This window comes from Lepus europaeus, chromosome 7, assembly GCF_033115175.1.
Source record: "Lepus europaeus isolate LE1 chromosome 7, mLepTim1.pri, whole genome shotgun sequence".
NCBI classification, from domain to species: Eukaryota; Metazoa; Chordata; class Mammalia; order Lagomorpha; family Leporidae; genus Lepus; species Lepus europaeus.
The window spans coordinates 91,384,046-91,404,350 of record NC_084833.1 but is presented as its reverse complement, the minus strand read 5'-3'; the positions used below and the strand labels follow the sequence as shown (position 1 = coordinate 91,404,350).

The 20,305-nt window shown below is 39.1% G+C and overlaps 1 protein-coding gene across 1 annotated transcript; it reads left to right on the top strand.

The window, feature by feature from the left end:
* The first annotated feature begins 9,480 nt into the window (after positions 1–9,480).
* On the top strand, positions 9,481–18,939 carry LOC133764656 (stromelysin-1). Its single transcript, XM_062198329.1, has 10 exons — positions 9,481–9,662; positions 10,448–10,692; positions 10,784–10,932; positions 11,074–11,199; positions 13,581–13,745; positions 13,933–14,077; positions 14,919–15,052; positions 15,802–15,961; positions 17,474–17,577; positions 18,540–18,939. Exons 1-10 carry the CDS (start codon positions 9,552–9,554, stop codon positions 18,638–18,640), a joined length of 1,440 nt encoding a protein of 479 aa, XP_062054313.1. The 5' UTR covers positions 9,481–9,551; the 3' UTR covers positions 18,641–18,939.
* The last annotated feature ends 1,366 nt before the right edge of the window (positions 18,940–20,305 follow it).

The following is a 20,305-nucleotide window of genomic DNA, read 5'->3' as shown; positions in this document are numbered from 1 at the left end:
CTTTTTCTTTAATAATACAGATAATTTTTTCTGTTAGGGAGCAAGGGAGTTTTTCTCACTGAGGACTCCCTTTTGTCTCTTTCTAGGGTTTGCGGTAGGAGGCTTGGATTCAATCTCTCCCACCTTGAAGATGACTCGAGATTTTGTCTGCCAGGATCCTTCTGATATAAGTAGCTACTCTTGGGAAATTTCTTCCTTTCCATCATTTGATCTTACCTAGCTGCTCAGTTCTTAGTCTGGTTTCAGTTCCTTCTGTGTCTGTGCACACACACTTCAAGGAACTGGAGAAGTCTGGAGATTTCTCCTGTTTCCTACCAGCCTAGCGATGGATTGAAAAGTAGATTTTATTAACTAGTTTTATTAAGGCTGCAGGTGTTTTATGGTAGAAGGGCTCTTCAGAGTATATCACCTGTTACACTGCAGAAAGTGAAGGTGAGGCTTGACTCTTGACCTGTTCCAAATATCCTGAAAGGCAGAGTGCTGGGTAGTAACTTGTTTTACAAAGTCCATATCCTGATGAGTTAGAAAGTCTCTGACTCACTGTGTGATGGTAGCCAATTTAGTTGACCTCTTTGAATGTGAGGGGAGATAATATCTACCTCTTACAGTTGGCCTGAGAATTAACACAGACCTTACAGTGTAAGTGGAAAAACATCTCTCAAGCCTAACTTATGTACATATCTCCCTTAAGATATTTTCGTGGTAACTCCACTGCTCCAAGATACAGAGGATGAGCAGAACTTTTGATACTGATAGTTAATTAATAATTTTATTTTGTACCTAACAATTGAGCCAAAAAGGTGAAGGTGAAGCTTCTGGCAATTAGCATACACACAACTGAAGCTTGCTTTCTTCCTATTCCAACTTCCTCTTGGCCCAGAATTCCCCAGTTTTGCGGCTGGCCTCCTCAGCAGGTACATTTATACCCCAATGACTACACCAAATAGTGGGGCAGGTAAGAACCCAAAGAATTCCTCTTCTGTTTTTCCTATTTTTCTTTTGTTCCCAACTAATAAGGACCATCTAAAGTTCAAAATTCTGTCATCTATTTTTTGCCATAATTATGGTATTTAATTGTTATAATTAACAACACTTACGCTTCTAGAAGTTTATGGACATAGAGAATGTAGGTATTTTGTTTGGTGTCATAGAGCTGAAAAGTAGAGAAATTAGGATTTTGAGGGTGGTTTAAGCCCAAAATGCATGCTTTTTCTACTAAACCACTTGATTCATTTGGCTGATAGTCTTTTTCTAAAAAAAAAAAAAATTATTTGTTATTTATTTGAAAGTCAGAGTTACACAGAGAGAGGAGAGGCAGAGAGGTATTCCATCTGCTGGTTCACTCCCCAATTGGCTGTAATGGCCAGAGCTGTGCCAATCTGAAGCCAGGAGCCAGGAGCTTCTTCTGGGTCTCCCACATGGGTGCATGGGCCCAAGTACTTGGGCCATCTTCCACTGCTTTCCCAGGCCATAGCAGAGAGCTGGATCAGAAGTGGAGCAGCCAGGACTAGAACTGGCACCCATATGGGATGCTGGCGCTTCAGGCCAAGGCATTAACCCCCTATGCCACAGCGCCGGCCCCTGGCTGATAGTCTTTTAACTTACAAGAAGTAGGATCTGATATTTTTTGGCTCAATTGTTAGGTACAAAATAAAATTATTAATTAACTATCAATATCAAAAGTTCTGCTCATCATCGGTATCTTTTGGAGCAGTGGAGTTACCATAAAAATATCTTAAGGGAGATTATGTACATAAATTAGGCTTGAGGAGATGTTTTTCCACTTACGCTGTAAGTTCATGACTTTGAACAGCATGTTCCCGTCTTTCAATTTAATAAATTATGGCTTTTGAAAATAAAGAAGGATTGTGCACTGTGTAGCAGACCACTTAAGTACTGGATTGAGGGCATATACTCTGTTCCCTAGAGTTGGATTTTGTTCAGAAGTGCTTAGGGCTTCGTGGCCAGCAAGTGTCAGCACGTGTCTATAGGATTTGGAATAGGAGGAGCTTCTGCGAATTAGGGAGGCTCTGTGTTTTCTAGTCTCAGGGACATTTAGTGACTGCTCCTAGACTTGTGTCCTGACAGTGTCACATGTGGGCAGCTGAGTGGAGGATGACAGGCAGGAGAGATTGGGATTAGCAAAGGGAAATCAGAAGATCAGGGGAAGAGGGTGCCCAAGAACCTGATCACCAATTGTCAGACTGACACTGGGTTCAGGGAAACATGCAGGGTGCAGGTTTTAAGAATGTGAAGACTCGTATAGAACTTGTGGGAAGGGTGAAGTCTAGGCTATAAGGATATTATAAACAGATAAGATGCAGGAACTGTGATTCATGTAAAGTTACTACAAAGCCTTATTGTTGTTCATTCTGGTTTTGATTGGTCATTGTTTGCACTGTCTCTGTGGATTTAACAAACATTTTAACTTTTCCTGAACTTCAATTTCCTCATCTGTGAAATGCAGTTACTCATCTTTACCATATGCTGAAAGATTATAGATAATGTTTGTGACATATTGGGCACATAGTGGATAACATAAGGTGATTTTTCTCCCCTCTTATGTATTATATATGATTACATATTATATTATATATTATTTGGGTATATGTACACATACATATTTTTTAACACATTATACACTCTGAGAATTCAGCATCAGTAATTACCTAAAACTATACAAAAATGAAAGCCTGGGAGCCTGGCTCCCTTCTTGCTGCCGTGTGACTTGAGTGGAGAATGGGCTCGCCCAGCAGCTCCAGCTCTGTGCCTTGTGTGACTTAGGTCTGCTTTGGTATACATCCATCCCGATGTTAGCTGTTACTACAACACCAACTTTCATTTTGTCTTTCTTACATAATGTGACCCATCCAGAGGATGTGTCAGCATGAAGAAAGTCATGACTCAAAAGAGGATGAGGTCTCTCAGAGCTGTGGCAACACGGTGCCCTAGAAGCATCACCACAAATTTGTCAGGGCAATGAGCACTACTGGTTACAGTATTTGAGAAAAATATGAAGAAATACAACCACTAAAATATAGCACTTATACATTATGGAGATTAAACAAAAACTATGTGGTTAGCAGGGAGAAAAATAGATGTAATCCAACCAAGGGGAAAACCCAAGACTTTATCCATTACAGAAGTACCTAAGCCATGAAGTGAAGAGACATTTCCAGTGAGACTGAATGTATTGATGGATGATGGCCAACGTTATATAAAAGCTGAACTTTGACTCGAGATCTACAGCAATCTTACAGGAAACCAGTCCTTATCTATTAAAACAACATTGGCCCAGGAAGCTAGTCTGCTGAGAGTCGGGCTTACAAGTTACACTTTCGTTATCTCTAATGACAATCCAGGGAGCTATACAATAACTTCTGTCACAACTGGCTCCAAATGACCAGGCTTTGATGAAAACTATTGTGTTTTTAATTTTTGTTCCTATTTCCAACTTAGAACCAAGTGGAGAAAACAAAATACGCACCTCAGGCCAAACCCAGGGATGCCCCACATTGAGCTCACTTGCCCGTGGTTCCTCTGCCAACAGCCTCCGGCTGGGGCCTACCTGAAGCCTTACATTTTTCCCCAGTGTAGAGTGTTCCCACTTCTCTGCTTGTCTTTGACTTTCTGCCAGAACTTCAGTGACAACGGTTGACTCCTTCGCTATGACGGGCTCTGAATAAGCAGCCTTTGCTTTTTCTCATTTGAGTAGCCTTTGTTTGTTTCCGTAGCAGGCGAAGCTCTGCCAAGTCACAAGAAAGGAACCCAACCCTGACTGCAGACTAGATGATTTCAATTCTTCCAACTGTGCAGGACTCAGTCCCATGTCACGCGTGTTTCATCCTGCTTGTGCTAATTCTGACTGTACTAATTCTTCCCTGTCTCCTTTCTCTTTATGCGCCGTCCTCCACACTGCCTTGATAGCTCCCTTGAATGATTGTAATAGTCCTGAAAATAGTCCATTGTGCTTTCTTTACATGCTTGTCCACCTCTCATTCGCTGCTAGGAATGACACCTCACTGAGGCACACTGCTGGTGCTGGCATTTGTCTGACCCAGAGCATTAAGTGGGAAAGTTTTCAGTCAAAAACAGAAACTTCTTATGTCCACCGAAGCAGCGTGTCCCAAACTTGCATAAGACCACAAAGAATGAAAGGAGGAAAAAGGTTAAAGGAACACAAATAAGGTTGCTTGTTTTAGAATGAATTTTTCCACTTTGTATAGGAATGGTGAAAATATATTAGAAAATATTTTCAGAAATCTGTCCGCGTTTGTCATGAAGCCTCAGAAAACACCGATCAGCTGAAAGACCTTTTGTTCTTCACAGGAGCCAGCAACTATTTTTCTAGCAACAAGAAAACTTAGAAAGTGTATCTCTACTGAAGGGATGTTAATTCTAAAAGAGAGATGAAAATTGTGACCCTAGAGTTTCATACCCACCCAATACATCTCCTAAAGGACATATTAACAAAACACACACCCAGACATGTTAGAATCAGTAAGTTTCATTCATAAACCACCCATAGGGAAAAAAATTGCATAAAGACACAATGCCAGCTGAGTAAACAGGAACAATTCCAGCATTTGTACATCAGGGTATAAAAAGCTTACTAGAACCGTCTTCACTTACCTTGACAGCTCTATGAATATAGATGGCTTGTCATGTGAGTTTTGCAGCTGTAGCTGAGGTTGCTCCATCCTGTTTCTCACACTTGTTTTCCTTCTGCTTCTGTTTTAGTCCTCCTATGAGAAAATGTGTTTCTCAAGCAACATTTTTTACCCTATAATCAGATGAAATACACTGTCTTTTGGAGTACTTCTGAAAATCAGAATTTATGTTATTCCGCTTTGCACAACTAAAACATGTTAAGAATATTACAAAATGCTCCTCTTTACTCAATTAATCAATTGCCCGGAACCACATAAAAGCCGTTGTCATGGCCAAGGAATTTGAAAGATGGGTTTCAACATTCTTATCACTTGTGTTGAGTGACCTGAATCCTTATTCTTGTATAAATGAAAATAAGACAGCTATCTACGTGCAGATTTACCTGTCTCTAATCCTCTTTTCTTTTCTAGTTCACCTTCCTACTAGAATGTTTGAAAGTTCCGGGCCGGCGCCGTGGCTCAACAGGCTAATCCTCTGCCTGCGGTGCCAGCACACCGGGTTCTAGTCCCGGTCGAGGCACCGGATTCTGTCCCGGTTGCCCCTCTTCCAGGCCAGCTCTCTGCTATGGTCAGGGAAGGTAGTGGAGGATGGCCCAAGTGCTTGGGCCCTGCACCCCATGGGAGACCAGGAGAAGCACCTGGCTCCTGGCTTCGGATCAATGAGATGCACCAGCCGCAGTGGCCATTGGAGGGTGAACCAATGGCAAAAAGGAAGACCTTTCTCTCTGTCTCTCGCTCTCTCACTGTCCACTCTGTCAAAAAAAAAAAAAAAAAGAGAGAGAGTTCCTGTGGCAAATAGGCATACAAATTAGTCCTTGTGGTCTGACTTCAAAGATGAAAAATTAGTGAAAAACCTGTAAGCAATGGCTTTACCCTATGTTTCAGATAGAATAGATTGCCTTTATTATAAGCAAAGGTTTCTTTCTGGCTAATGTGATTCACAATTTTGGAAAAAGAATAGGTTAAAAGACAGTGCATAGTTAATCATATTGATATTTTTCTTATAACATGATTGTAAATGATTTATTTTCTTCTTTTTGTATATTCTTTATTTTCTATAATAACCATTTAATACTTTATTTATTATGTTCTATAGAAACATAACTTTCCACCAATGTAGAATGAATGCTGAACACTTTAGCTGCAGATTAATAGTCATCCACAATCAGGTCCTAACCTATCTGCTCACAACTCTATTTCATTATTAACCCTTGCACAATTTTTACTCTGATAAAAAAGTAAGCCTTTGGGACAGGTGTTTGGTACAGTGGTTAAGATGCCACTTGGAACACTGCATTTCATCCCAGAGTGCCTAGATTTGAGTATCTGCTCTACTTCTGATCCACCTTCCTGCTAATGTGTAGTTTGGGCATCAGCAGAAGATGATTCAAATAGTTAAGTCACTGCCACTCATGTGAGAGACCTGAAAGAAGTTCTGGGCTCCTGGCTTCTTCCTGGCCTAGCCCTGGCTATTGTGGGTATTTGGGGAGTGAACTATGGGATGGAAGATCTATATATGTCTCCCTGCCTTCCTCTTATCATTGTGGTTCAAATAAATAAAAATAAACAAATAAAACTTTTTTTAAAAGTAACCATTTAACATTTTCCATATAGACTCTAACTTTCTCAACTCTGTAGTTTTTCATTCTGTCCTTGGATTTTCCTCTATGTCAAAATCATCAAAAGCTCATCTCATCCATTGCTTTATCTGTGGTTTTCCAAAGTAAACACCTTCTGTTTAATTCCTGTGCAATTTCTTATAACCTTCCATCATTCCTTTTTTTCTTCCTTCCTTCTTTATTTTGAAATAGCTAATTTTGTCACTTGTTTTTCTAAATTTCTCTTTTTAAATTTTATTTCCAATTCTACATTCTTTTTTGAGAGATTTTATTTATTTGAGAGGTGGAGTTACATAGAGAGAGGGAGAGCCAGAGAGGCAGGTCTTCCATCTGCTGGTTCACTCCCCAAATGGCCACAATGGCTGGAGCTGAGCTGATCCAGAGCCAGGAGCCAGGAGCTTCTTCCAGGTCTCCAAAGGGGATTCGGGCCATCTTCTACTGTTTTCCAAAGCTATAGGAGAGAGCTGGATAGGAAGAGGAGCACCAGTACTAGAACCAGTGCTCATATGGGATGCTGGTGCTGCAAGTGGAAGCTTAGCCCACTATTCCACAGTGCCAACCCCCAATCTACATCCTTAGTTTGGGCATTCTGAAGCATTTAAGACTCAGACACTTGAAAAAATGCTTAAAGAGTGATTCTATCAGTTGGATGTAGTAAGGGTTGTACATTATCATGTCTTATTACTCATGGAGAAGCTTAACAAACAGGATAACAAATGTAAGTTGTCATGTAGAATGTAACCTGGACTAGCTGCCAGCATTTGATTGTAAGTTTGGACCAGATTGAATAGAAGCTTAATTTTAGGCTTCTAATCCCTGGAAAATCAGATATATAAAACCAGCCGTATCTCACCCATGCATATATGTAGCTATACTACAAGTGATTGTTTCATGAACAGTAATTTTCATTTTTGTGCCCATTTTTCCTAAATATTTAATATTCTCCTCTACATGTGATGTATTTTGTCTTCCTTTTCTTCATCCCTCCTTACATTCTTCCCTTTCTTCTACCCAGTTGCTCTTTGAGTTACCTATTCCTTTTCATTAAGGCATTGTCTTTTAAAATTTAATCAGCAAAATGCAGTGTAACTATCTCTCTCATGGTCAGAAAACTCCTTGGTTCTACAATTCTAGTTTGGGTATTCTGAAGACATACGAATGACCATTTCAGGTATGTGCCTTCAATTTATTCTTTTATTAGAAAGACTGGAAATGCTAGATTGAATCTTTGCCCATGTGCATGATTTCTGAATTTTCTGAGCTTTAATTGACCTGTTTGATTTTTTGAAGAGCTAGAAACTTTCATTCATAATTTAATGTATTAATTACTTCTCTAAGCAAGTTTAAGGTACCTAACATATGCCAATTTCTATGCTAAGTAGTAGGAATACAAAATTAAATGATTTGTGATCTGTCCCCTTGAGTAATTTACAGTAAAATAGGGTAGAAAAATAAGTAGACTCTTAGAGTACAGTTCTGAGGGAAAATGCAGTCTGAGGGAAAATGTTCTGAGAGAAGAGGCGGGTTCAAGGTGCCACTGAGGAATAAGCAATGATGTCTCTTGAGATCTAGCAAAGATGTCTCAGGAAAGTCTCTGAAACTGTTTTAAGAGAATAAAATTCTACTCCACAAGCTTTTATATTTATTTCAAGAACAACATAGTCAACTCTGCTAATTATATTTGAATAATAGGGAAATTATATTTGAATAATAGAGAAATTATATTTGAATAATAGGGAAAGTAACCATGATATCTGTCAAGATTTCATCTAAACTTTACATGTTTTATAAGTTACTGTACTAGAGAAAATTCATTAAAACAGGTGCTTACCTTTTGGTGGTTAGCCACCTGCCAAGTGGCCATCAGGCATCTACCTCCCATTATAGGACTCTTACTACCACTAAGGAATCCTGCTTCATCTTTTATACAGACTGGATGAAATCACTCCAATGTTCATTAAGAAATATATAAGAAATAACTCCAAAAGGGAAACGCAAAAGAGATGCAAACAAGGAGGAGCAAAATTTATGTTTATTAAGCACCCAAGGGCCTACCATTTTTATTTATCATTTTACTTAATTCTCACATTCAGAGTGCTCTGCCTTCTAGCCAACAAATAATCAAACAAGCAAGCAAAGAAAGAAAGATCAATCAGAGCATGGTGATCTGGGAAGGGTAGGGGAGACACGTGGTGGCAGGTGGTTATGCATTAAAAAAGTCTGACAAAATCATATGCTCTGAGAATGTTAACCATCTTACCTACACACATTCACTCTAAGCCAATGGTGTGAACTACACTCAGCAAAGAAAGGGAAGAAGAAGGCAAGGAAAGGAAGGGGAAAATGAAGAGCATGAGAAAAGTGTTTAAGAAAGCTTTCCCCCGCAACGTCAAAGCATGTACTAATCGGGACTTAAGGAAGAGGGGAAATAATTGAAAGAGAGTAAGAGAGGTGTAGGAGATAAAAACAAAGGAGACTTTCCTTCTAGGGAGCAATGTGCTTCATTTCGATCCCACAAGTACTTATGGAGAAGATATTTGGAATCTATCAACAAAATATTAACCAACCCAAGAACACACAATTTCTTCTTTCTATAGACCCTCGATCTGTTCTGTCCATGGGATGTTCCTCCTCAAGGACTAACAAATCCCACAGAAATCACTAGTAAACATATCAGATCACAGACTTAGAAAACGAACTCTCCTTCCCAATTTTCTTTAGATACCATTTCCTGTATTTTAGAGTATAATAATGCAGGCTCTAGCTATCCAGTACAGTTTTTCATTTGCTTATATCTTTCTGTATTTAATTCTTAAACATGTTCTTCCTAAAATAAAGCCACTCTTAAAAGTTCTGCACAATTCTGACTTTTTAACCAGGTTAACCTTCTTCTCCCAAACACATGAACATAAGTTTTCTAGTAAATTCTAGTCAAATTTTCCAGAGGTAAAAAAAAAAAAAAAAAAAGCCCCAGTTTTCTCTTTTGCCAAGACAGGAAGCATTTCCTGGAGATTAATCACTGTGTTGCCTTACAAAATTGGGAAGGTTGAGAGAAATTAGTAAAGTAGATTGTATCATCCTACTTTGAGTTTAAAATTATTTGGAAATGGTCCTGGTGGCGTTTGGATGAAGGCAATGAGTCAAGCTGCAGATGATCTAAACAAACATTCCTACCCTATAAAAGTTGAGCTCTGGAGAGTAGATCTAGACGGAGATAGACCGAGAGCAAGGCATCGAGACAGCATAGAGCTGAGTAAAGCCAATGGAAATGAAGACTCTTCCAACCCTGCTGCTGCTGTGTGTGGCGCTTTGCTCAGCCTATCCACTGGATGGAGCCTCAAGGAATGCAGACACCAGCATGGACCTTCTTCAGGTAATTCATGGAAATAGCCTCGCAACCATGGACAGGGCCAAGTGGAAAAGCCATCTCAGGTTGCACCTTAAGGTCAAACCATTCTGTGTGTCTTAAAACAAACACACAAAAAGTGTTGAGCTTACTGTACTAGAATAGTTCAAGGACAGATAATTATAAAGTGTTGCCTGGTCTTTTATGTGAAAGTCCAACAATATTAAATGTCTTTTCCTATTAAAAAAAACTTCACTGCAGAAGCAGTACTGGGGCTTGAGGCCCATGAATAACAAATCAAAGAATCTAGGAGCTATTTCTTGCTTTGGAACTTCTTCAGGTATGTTAGTCCAGTGTAATTTTGTTTACATATTTATATTGCTAGGGTCATGTTTAGACCAAGGAATTTGTCTAACTTGTTCTTAGCAAGGTCCTTGCGAAAAAAACACAAAGTAGAAAACTGAGAAAATTTAAACATTTTTACTTGAAATATACAATTATGTCCAAACAGCTTTGTTTGTTTTTCTCCTTTAAGTACACAGGATAAATATCTCAGTTTTTTGCTTCACTTTCCCAGCTTTGGTAGCATACTACTAGGAGAGATATTTAGTCACAAAGCTAAAGTGAAGGTGAGGGAGAGATTGTAACTGAAGAATTAAATGAAATGTTTAAGTCATTAAATAATTATTTCAGCAAACTAGAGAAATACTTGAAATAAATTAAGAAAAGTGAGAAAGTGCAAAAAATTTATTATGAATAAGCAATAGCTAAGAATCTTAACAATCATCTAAAGGCTGTACCTATCTCATTAGCAATATCTGGAAAACTACTACAACCTCGAAAAAGATGTGAAACAGTTTGTTAGAAGAAAGGACAGTAGTCCTGTTGTTAAAAAAATCCAAGAAATGCAGAAGTTCCTTGGGTTGGAGGTGACAGGCAAGCTGGACTCCAACACCCTGGAGGTGATACGCAAGCCCAGGTGTGGCGTTCCTGATGCCGGTCACTTCAGTACCTTCCCTGGCACCCCAAAGTGGACAAAAACTCACCTAACTTACAGGTAATGGGTCCAAAGAGGTTTTCACATAATCCTGAAACTTTGGGCATTACAATGGCAGGTGCAAATGTTACCTTCAATTTTTCTCCTACAGGATTGTGAATTACACACCGGATCTGCCAAGAGATGCTGTTGATGCTGCCATTGAGAAAGCTCTGAAAGTCTGGGAGGAGGTGACTCCACTCACGTTCTCCAGGAAGTACGAAGGAGAGGCTGACATAATGATCTCTTTTGGAGTCCGAGGTAAAAGCAAAACAACAAACAAACAAACAAACAAACAAAAAACACTTGAAATTCATCCATTTATCTAGCATTGCTTTATTACAAAAGTCTCAAGAAATCCTAACTACCTGTTTTTCCAATAAACATTTGTTTTTCTATTAGAACATGGAGATTTTATTCCTTTTGATGGACCTGGAAATGTTTTGGCTCATGCCTACCCACCTGGGCCAGGAATTTATGGAGATGCCCACTTTGATGATGATGAACGATGGACAAAGGATACAGCAGGTTAGTCATCTATCTCTCAGAATGATTCTGATATTAATTTCCTTTTAAATTTAGAAAGTTCTTTTTTTAACTTTTATTTAGTACATATAAATTTCCAAAATACAGCTTATGGATTACAATGGCTCCCCCCCCCATAACTTCCCTCCCACCTGCAACCCTCCCATCTCCCGCTCCCTCTCCCATTCCATTCACATCAAGATTCATTTTCAATTATCTTTATATACAGAAGATCAGTTTAGTATATATTAAGTAAAGATTTCAACAGTTTGCACCCATACCGAAACACTGTTTGAGTACTAGTTATAGCATTAATTCACATTGAACAACACATTAAGGACAGAGATCCTACATGAGGAGTAAGTACACAGTGACTCCTGTTGTTGACTTAACAAATTGATACTCTTGTTTATGGCATCAATAATCTCCCTAGGCTCTAGTCATGAGTTGCCAAGGCTATGGAATCCTTTTGAGTTTGCCGACTCCGATCTTATTTAGGCAAGCTCATAGTCAAAGTGGAAGTCCTTTCCTTCCTTTAGAGAAAGGTACCTCCTTCTTTGATGGCTCATTATAGAAAGTTCTTAATAGCCAAGAATGTTTAAAAAAATACAATGTTCTGGGTTTTTCAATGAGTCAGGAATCAGGATAATATATTTTTTGTTTTAATCATTATCAAAAATATTTTCATAAGTCGAAAAATTTATTCTCTGTCTTGGTAAACACAACATAAGAAACTTCAGTAAGTATTGCTTTAATGATGGTGGATCCTGTGTGATCTAAGGACCATAATTATAAAGAATCTTATATCATTTGCAGACACAAAGGGGCAGTGTTTGCATTGTATATACACTAGCGTGTGCCCTGGATATTGCTTATGCAATTTTCCCCTCTACTTAACTTTTTATAACAAAAATCAGAATTGAATTAAAGAAACTAAGATTCCCTTTTATTTTCTGTATAATACAATATTTTATCACCCATAGGTTAAGAATAATTTTTATTGACTTGTTCTGTAGGAAAGGAATGGCCTCCAAGTACAATGTCCAAATTGTTGAGGTAGAAAAATATTTTTCAGTTCATCACTGTGTACTTTGGGGAATGGTTTCCAAAATTCTCAAAAATTTCCTGAATCAAGTAATACTACTTCTTGAGTTTTAGTTGTGATTTGCAGTGAAAAGGTCAACACCATCTCTGCAGGAAGTACAAATGTGGGTTTACTGCTGGTTAAAATTGCTGGCTTGACTGGTTTAACACCTCCTTGCAAAGGAACCCTCCTAAAAATCTCAAATGAGAATGTTCCCCTCATGTAGGATCTCTGTCCTTAATGTGTTGTACAATGTGAATTAATACTATACTCAAACAGTACTTTACACTTTATGTTCTGTGTGGGTGCAAACTGTTGAAATCTTTACTTAATATATACTAAATCGATCTTCTGTATATAAAGATAATTGAAAATGCATCTTGATGTGAATGGAATGGGAGAGGGAGCAGGAGATGGGAGGGTTACGGGTGGGAGGGAAGTTATGGGGGAGAAAAAGCCATTGTAATCCATAAACTGTACTTTGGAAATTTGTATTTACTAAATAAAAGTTAAAAAAAAAAAGAGAATGTTCCAAGGATCACAAATAACGTAAGCAATGCTTCCAAAAGTAAAGTAGATTTATTTGTTACGTCAATCATAATTCCCAATGGTGTCAAATTTCAGCAGTATGGGTTTTTCAATATATATTTGAAGGAAACTGTGAATATAGCCAGTGTTTTTATATTTACAAAATATCTTTTGTGACCAATATTAGACATGATTGGGCATGTATGTAACCAGTCAATTTTGTAAATCCAATGACATCTATCATTATTCATATTTTTAGACTCAATATGTATGTAATATTGATGATGAGGCAGGAAAATTATGCAACTAATATTCCAATGGAAAATAACCAGAATGTGATTGTTTAATGATTTCAGAACTGAAATGAACACGCTGAGACTGCAACTGGCAAATGTTAGTACATTGAAACATTGTTTAGCTTTTAATTGAAAAACAAAAAAAATTTTACTAATAAACAAGTGGGTTCATTTCCTTCTTAAGTACAAGAAAAGGGAGCCAGTTCTCTTGGAGTATAGAGATCCCTCAGGTTAGAGAGAAGCAATTGGATGTAACTGGATACTTTATCTCAAACACAGATTTCAAGCTGTTTCAATACAATTGGCTTCCCATTGACTGTGTAATCAGCTAATTGCTCAATAAAGCAACAAATAAGACACATTAAAAAAAAGCCCTGTGTGGTTCCAGGACATCAACAAACACTATGCATGGCTGATCTATGTAATGTATATGTGTTTAAGAAATAATAAATTATTGCTTATAATTTCTTAAATAGGAACCAATTTATTCCTCGTTGCTGCTCATGAGCTTGGCCACTCCCTGGGTCTGTTTCACTCGGCCAACCCTGAAGCGCTGATGTACCCAGTCTACAACTCCTTCACAGACCTGGCCCGGTTCCGCCTTTCTCAAGATGATGTGAATGGCATCCAATCCCTCTATGGTGGGTAATGCTGCAAAAATTGGGCATTGTGGCTTTGCAAAGTTGGTCTTCAGGGAACTTTAAAATGATACATGAATCTTTTGTGATTTAGCTCAGAAACACCTTGAGAAAGTAAAAAAAAGTTTATAAATTGACATATGTGGCACATATCTCTTAATATTTGCACACCTGAACCTGTCCCCTTTAGGACCGGCCCCTGCCTCTCCTGATAACTCTGGAGTGCCTATGGAACCTGTCCCTCCAGGATCTGGGACCCCAGTCATGTGTGATCCTGCTCTGTCCTTCGATGCAATCAGCACTCTGAGGGGAGAAATTCTGTTCTTTAAAGACAGGTCAGACCAGAAAATTATATTTTTCATATCTGTTTTCATCTACAGTGCTTAGAAAAGAAAACAAATGGAAACTCAACAGATATTAAGCATTTAAAACAAAAACATTTCCTCTGAGCTTGAAGTCATTCAGATATGCTACTGCCCTTCTACATTTTCCTAAAATGGTCATGTTCATTTTTGAAGATTCAGGATGATTTGCTTTTATTCTTGTAGTCTCGTGGGTTGTCCCCAAATGTCCTAAGTCATGGTTACTGTTCAAAACATACAAGCAGAGCTTTAGAATCAGAACTGTATCTTTACCTCTTAAAAATTACACCAGGATAAGTGTAATAGGTAATCAATTAATTTACTGGCTTCTGGATAAATGTATATCTGATAAACACTCAAACTACACAAATAGGAAAAAAGTGAGCAATTTTGGTTCCCATTCTCCCTATATGCATCTACTGTCAAGGCATCTTAAATAGCTTTCCAAAACTATCCTAGGCATATGCAAGAATATATTTGTCTAACACATCACATGCCTGTACATCTTTTTGGAAAATATAAATGGTGTGGAGCAGACACTGTTTTCTGTGCATTGCAGGCAGCTTACAGTGGGTAGATTAATTTGCATGGTAGGATAGCTTTCCTTCACTGAAGACATTACTTTGGAACTCTAAGACAAGAGGTCCACTGTGGCATCTGAAGGAAAAGGAAAGATATTTTCTGAAGGGCAATGTCTGTTGTCATGCAGTTTGAAAGATGAGGAAGTTGAAGATGGGTGAAATGGGACAGTGAAAAAAATGTACTAAAAGTAAAAGATTTTTTCAACCCACACCTCTTTTTGTACACATTTCAGGTATTTTTGGCGCAAGTCCCTCAGGATTCTCGAACCTGAATTTCATTTGATCTCTTCATTCTGGCCGTCTCTTCCTTCAGCAGTGGATGCTGCATATGAAGTTATTAGCAAGGATACTGTTTTCATTTTTAAAGGTGATTATCATGTAAATCTCTTCATTTTGCTGAAATAAACCCTTTAGCAAGAAAATTGAATAGGACTTTGCTTTTATCCAGTAGGTCAAATTTTGGTTACCTTTGTAAACAAAGATAGTGAAAAGACAACCAGGTCAGGCTTAATTTTTTTATTCATATTTTACATATGGGAAAAACCCCACAGGACTATACATTGTCCAGAGTTTTATTAATTTTGAAAATTCTATATTAATTGTATATTTATTTAAAAGACAGAGAGACAAAGAGAAAGATAGCTCCATCCACTGGTTGCCTCCCCACATGCCCACAACACCTGGGGCCAGGTCAGGCTGAAGCCAGGAGCAGGGAACACATCTGGGTATCCCACATGGGTGGCAGAGGCGCCGAGTATTTGAGCCATCACATACTGCCTAGCAGGGTGCACAATAGCAGGAAGCTGGAATCCAGAGTGGAGCTGAGACATGAACCCACACACTCTGATATGGGATGCAAGCCTCCCAAGTGACTTTTTAACTGCTGTGCTAAACACCCACCTCTGCCCAGAGTTTTAAATAATCTCATTTGATCTTTGTTAATTCATTCAATCTGCAAACTTTTGTTACCTACACACTATGAGCTGGTAAGTAAATAAAAAATATGAGCTTTCTCTTTACCAAAAATTAAAGGTGCCAAAAATATGTTTCTGAAGCCAAAAGGCTAAATTTTAATTGTTATAAATTCAACATGACTCTGGATTATTTTTTATACAGGAACTCAGTTCTGGGCTATTAGAGGAAATCAGGTACAAGCTGGTTACCCAAGAAGCATCCACACCCTGGGTTTCCCTTCAACCATAAGGAAAATTGATGCTGCCATTTCTGATAAGGAAAGGAAGAAAACATACTTCTTTGTGGAAGACAAATACTGGAGGTGAGATGCAATAGGAATGACTTTGTATGAAGTTAATCAGGAAACCTATGTTCCTTACCTAATAAACCCTCCACTCTTACCCCTCTGGCTTCTCAGTAGGAAGGGTGGGGCTTAAGATAACTGTGGGGAAGTTTAGTGTGAAACACTGCAGCTAATTACAACAGGGATTCCCTGATGAGTTCTCCTGATCTGGGGCCCATATGCAGGTTGGCTCTGCCTTCTGCATTGTTGCCTCACCTGCCTGGATCCCCCTTCTTCCCATCCACCTATTCAAATCCTGCCCATCCTTCAAGTCCTGGCTCAAGTCCTATGAAATCTTCCTTCCTGAACTTCAAGCCCAACTGAACTTTTCTTCCTCTGAAGGTAGACACTGCAAGAATCCAGGGCACACTTTAGTATTTCTTTGCCACTGTCTCATGCAAGTTCTCCTAGCTCTGCTCATTATCTCCTGGTGTTTGGTCTTCCTAACATTGCTATATGGGACTTTCAAAGATTCCCTTTACCGTCACTCATTCGTTACCTCTGCCCATTTAAAAGGGGGTAAACAATAGATGTTCAATTCTATGGATATGATTCAGGATTAACAGGCTGATTCCTAGGCCATCTGCCCAGACTTTGAGATATCAGGGTAGACCATCAGCCAATAATGGGCCAAAACACAGTTACTGTGCTTTGCTTCTCATTCCAATCCCTTTTCCTAGGAGGTTGCCATAGAAATTTGGGTGAGTTGTGGAGGGGAGGTATAGATGGGATAATTATGGTAGAGAACTTGGAAATGTGTTTCAGATGAATGATTCAATTCACTTTCTGTATGTTTCTGTTCATACCTTCATGTCTTTGTGACAGAAAGATGATTAACACCCTTCATGGTCAGGCTTAAGAGTAATTAATTAGGGGCTGGCACTTCAGGCATAACAGGTAAAGCTGCTGCCTGTAATGCCAGCATACCGTATGGGTGCTGTTTCTTGTCCTGGTTGCTCTACTTCAATCCAGCTCCCTGCTAATGGCCTGTTTCGGTCCCTGCTACTCATATGGGAGACCTGAGCAAGGCTCCTGGCTTCTGGCTCTGCCCTGGCTGTTGCAACCATCTAGGGAGTGAACTAGCAGAGGGAAGATCTCTCTCTCTTTCTCTCTCTCTCCCTCTCCCTCTCCCTCTCTCCCCCCACCCCACTCTCCCTCTCCTTCTCCTTCTCCTTCTCCTTCTCTGTAGCTCTGCTTTCAAACAAGAAAAAATGAATCTTAAAATAAATGAATCTTAAAAACCAGAATTGATTAATTGATGCTGCCACCTCAAGACGTTACCCCTGTTCCTAATGGAGAAAAGGTTTTTAAATAACCAAGGGTGCCATACAAATAAAATAACATATTTCTGTAGTGCTGAGTATGCTTGACACTTATTTGCAGTACTTGGAAAATTTACTAGAATCCCACTCTGAAGCTAACTGTGATTTATGAATTTTGGTCACAGTGGCCTCTGTGTAATGCTGAGCTGTGTTTCTCGCACTTGTACAGGTTTGATGAGAAGAGACAGTCCCTGGAGCCAGGCTTTCCCAGGCATATAGCAGAAGACTTTCCAGGAATTAATCCAAAGATCGATGCTGTTTTTGAAGTATTTGGTAAGATGATATTTATTTTATTGGAAATGGGTCACTTGAAATATTCTATCATGTCACTAGTTCCCTGCCCGAAATCTCAGATCACCTATTTTTGTACCAATTATATGGGTACTTCATGTAATAAGCTGTTTTGCATCATAAAGATAATTAATAGAAGTCTATTTTATACCTGCATATAAAACCAAAGTACTCAAGTGTCCCTCCCTCACATCTGGTGACCTTTCAGATTACTGTGTTAGCATAAAAATCCCATCCAATGGTGTGGCCAGGGTTAGTACTGGCTGCCTGGCTTTCTCCTTCATCCCGTTCTGTCGCTACTATGAATTCCCAGGAGGATTGTCTGTCTTTCTTAAGTAGTCAGTGCTTGCCTAAAGTTTAAACAATAATTTTGCCCCCTACTCAAGGATAGGTGGTGGGAGGTGGTGATCTTTACTGAAAGATAACCGGGCACTGTGTTTGCAGAACAACTCAAACTTCTCTTGATTTATCAAATGGCAGTTTGTGCATCTCCAGGGCCAGGTTACATTGGAGAAAGAAGAGGAGGAGGGGGAAAATTAGGGAGAAAGGAATTAACAGATGATAGTTTTCAAGCACAGAATTTTTTTTGACTGGAAGTAGAATAACCTAATAACCCTGCCTTTGCTGTGAGGTAGTGCTGAGATAGAGTGATGTCTCTGTCCTTTTTTGTTGAGAAACTTTGGGCAAGTACCTGAATCTGTCTGAACCTCAATTTGCTCATCTCTATAATGGAATTAGATATACTTAGTGCACAATGTAGTTATATAAATAAATGGAAAAAAAAAACCTTATAAAATGCCAAGCATTGTCCCTTAGCACAGTGTAAAACTCTATAAATACTTTTTTTTTAAATTTTAGTTACCTATTTTTCTGAGCTTTGTATGTTGCCAGATTTCTTTATTTGGAAAAAAAAAACTCACTATGTCCCTTGTACACCTTTGCAGGGTTTTTCTATTTCTTCAGTGGATCTTCACAGTTGGAGTTTGACCCAAATGCAAAGAAAGTGACACATGTTTTGAAGAGCAACAGCTGGTTTCAGTGTTAGGAGAGGTGTATAGAAGGCACAACATGGACGTTTTAAATGAACCTAATTGTTCAACACTTAAGTCCTTGTGAGTTGAAGCGGCTCTTTTCCTCCTGCATATGATGTGATCGGAATCTCGAGCATGAACTGTGTATCTAACTGGACTTTGCACACTGTTACGGGCGTTCAAACAGGCTGCTGCTTAGCTTGCACATGATCACATGGAGGGAGCTTCCACGAGACGGGGGAAGTACTCATGTGCAACAGACAAGTGACTGTGTCTATGTGGATTATTTGCACATTATTTAATAAAGAGGATTTGTCAGTTATTTTATTTTATTGTTTGGTGTGGTTGTTTCAGGAACAAGACATTCTTACAATCTTGGCCACATCAGGGACTGAGCAATAGGAAGCCTGAGGTGCTTGGCAGTAGAGGCCCAGGGTCACGGTCTCCATGGCTGGGCCCTCACACTGGACTCATCTAGAAAAAAAGAGAATGCCACCTGCCCTCTCTGTGCACAGACAGGCTGCTTGTTTCTACCACCCAGACGTGTGTGTTCTGACATACCTAAGACAAAGATGGGAGGGGGGCTTGTCCTGTTAATGGGCAGGCCCTGGGAACAATCACGGAGTGAGCCCTACAATCAGCAAATCACCTAACTCCCACAACTTAGTTTACAGAGTGGGGAATAAAACTGTTTCTTCATCTTTCCCCTTTGCTTACATATTCCCCCAGTCGGACCCTCTTCCATGCCTTAACAAACAGATGTCCCCTGATGTATAATACTCACCACAAAAATACCTCTTGTATGCACTGTGTACCTGTCCATGCTCACTTGTAAAGGATCATTGCCAATGACAGTTCTAAAACAGGTCTGTTGTCCATAAGCAACACTTATATTGCACAATGCTTGTTGGTACATGGTAAGAGTCCATTCACTCTTCAACTCAACCATTCATTTGAGGTAACTTACTAATCACCTTCTACTGTCAGGCCCTCTGCCAGGCTGTAGGAAGAGGAGTTTGGTTTTAAAAAAAAATGGAATAGTTCCTGCCCTCATTGCAATTATAATCCAGCAAAAAATAATATATGCAAATAATCACAAATATGAATATGCAATTATAAATATAAGAATTGAAAAAGTAGATTTTGATGGATTCATTGGAGGACCTATTTTGAGCTACACAGTTTTAGAAGAAATTTTGATATTAGAGAAGGAGTTTTCTTAAGATTTATTTATTTGTTTATTTGAAAGGCAGAGTGAACTAGGGAGAGATAGAGAAACCTTCCATGTGCTGGTTCACTCTCCAAACGCCTACAAAAGCCAAGGCTGGTCCAGTCTGAAGGCAGGACCCAGAAATTCCGTCTGGGTCTCCACAGGAACCCAGACACTTGAACCATCATCTGCTGCTCCCTGGCACATTAGCAGGAAGCTGGATCAGAAGCAGAGATGGGACTCAAGCCAGGCAAACATCCCAAACAGTGATTTCACCTGTGACACCACAAAACCCACCCATTCTTTCTTTTTCTTTTTTTAAGATACATTTACTTTAATATCAAGATGTAATATTGTAAGTCAGAAGCTCAGCTGCTGGGAGACTAGGTCTGGAGTCAGTCAGGACAAAGAGCAATTCAGAGCCTTTTGCAGATTCATACCTTTTCATTTCTCAGCAGTAGCAAAAACA

Coding starts and splice junctions, on each gene's coding strand:
- LOC133764656 (XM_062198329.1), top strand. CDS start 9,552: ATGGAAATGAAGACTCTTCCAACCCTGCTGCTGCTGTGTGTGGCGCTT. Junction 10,693..10,783: donor AAAACTCACCTAACTTACAG/GTAATGGGTCCA, acceptor TTTCTCCTACAG/GATTGTGAATTACACACCGG. Junction 10,933..11,073: donor GATCTCTTTTGGAGTCCGAG/GTAAAAGCAAAA, acceptor TTTTTCTATTAG/AACATGGAGATTTTATTCCT.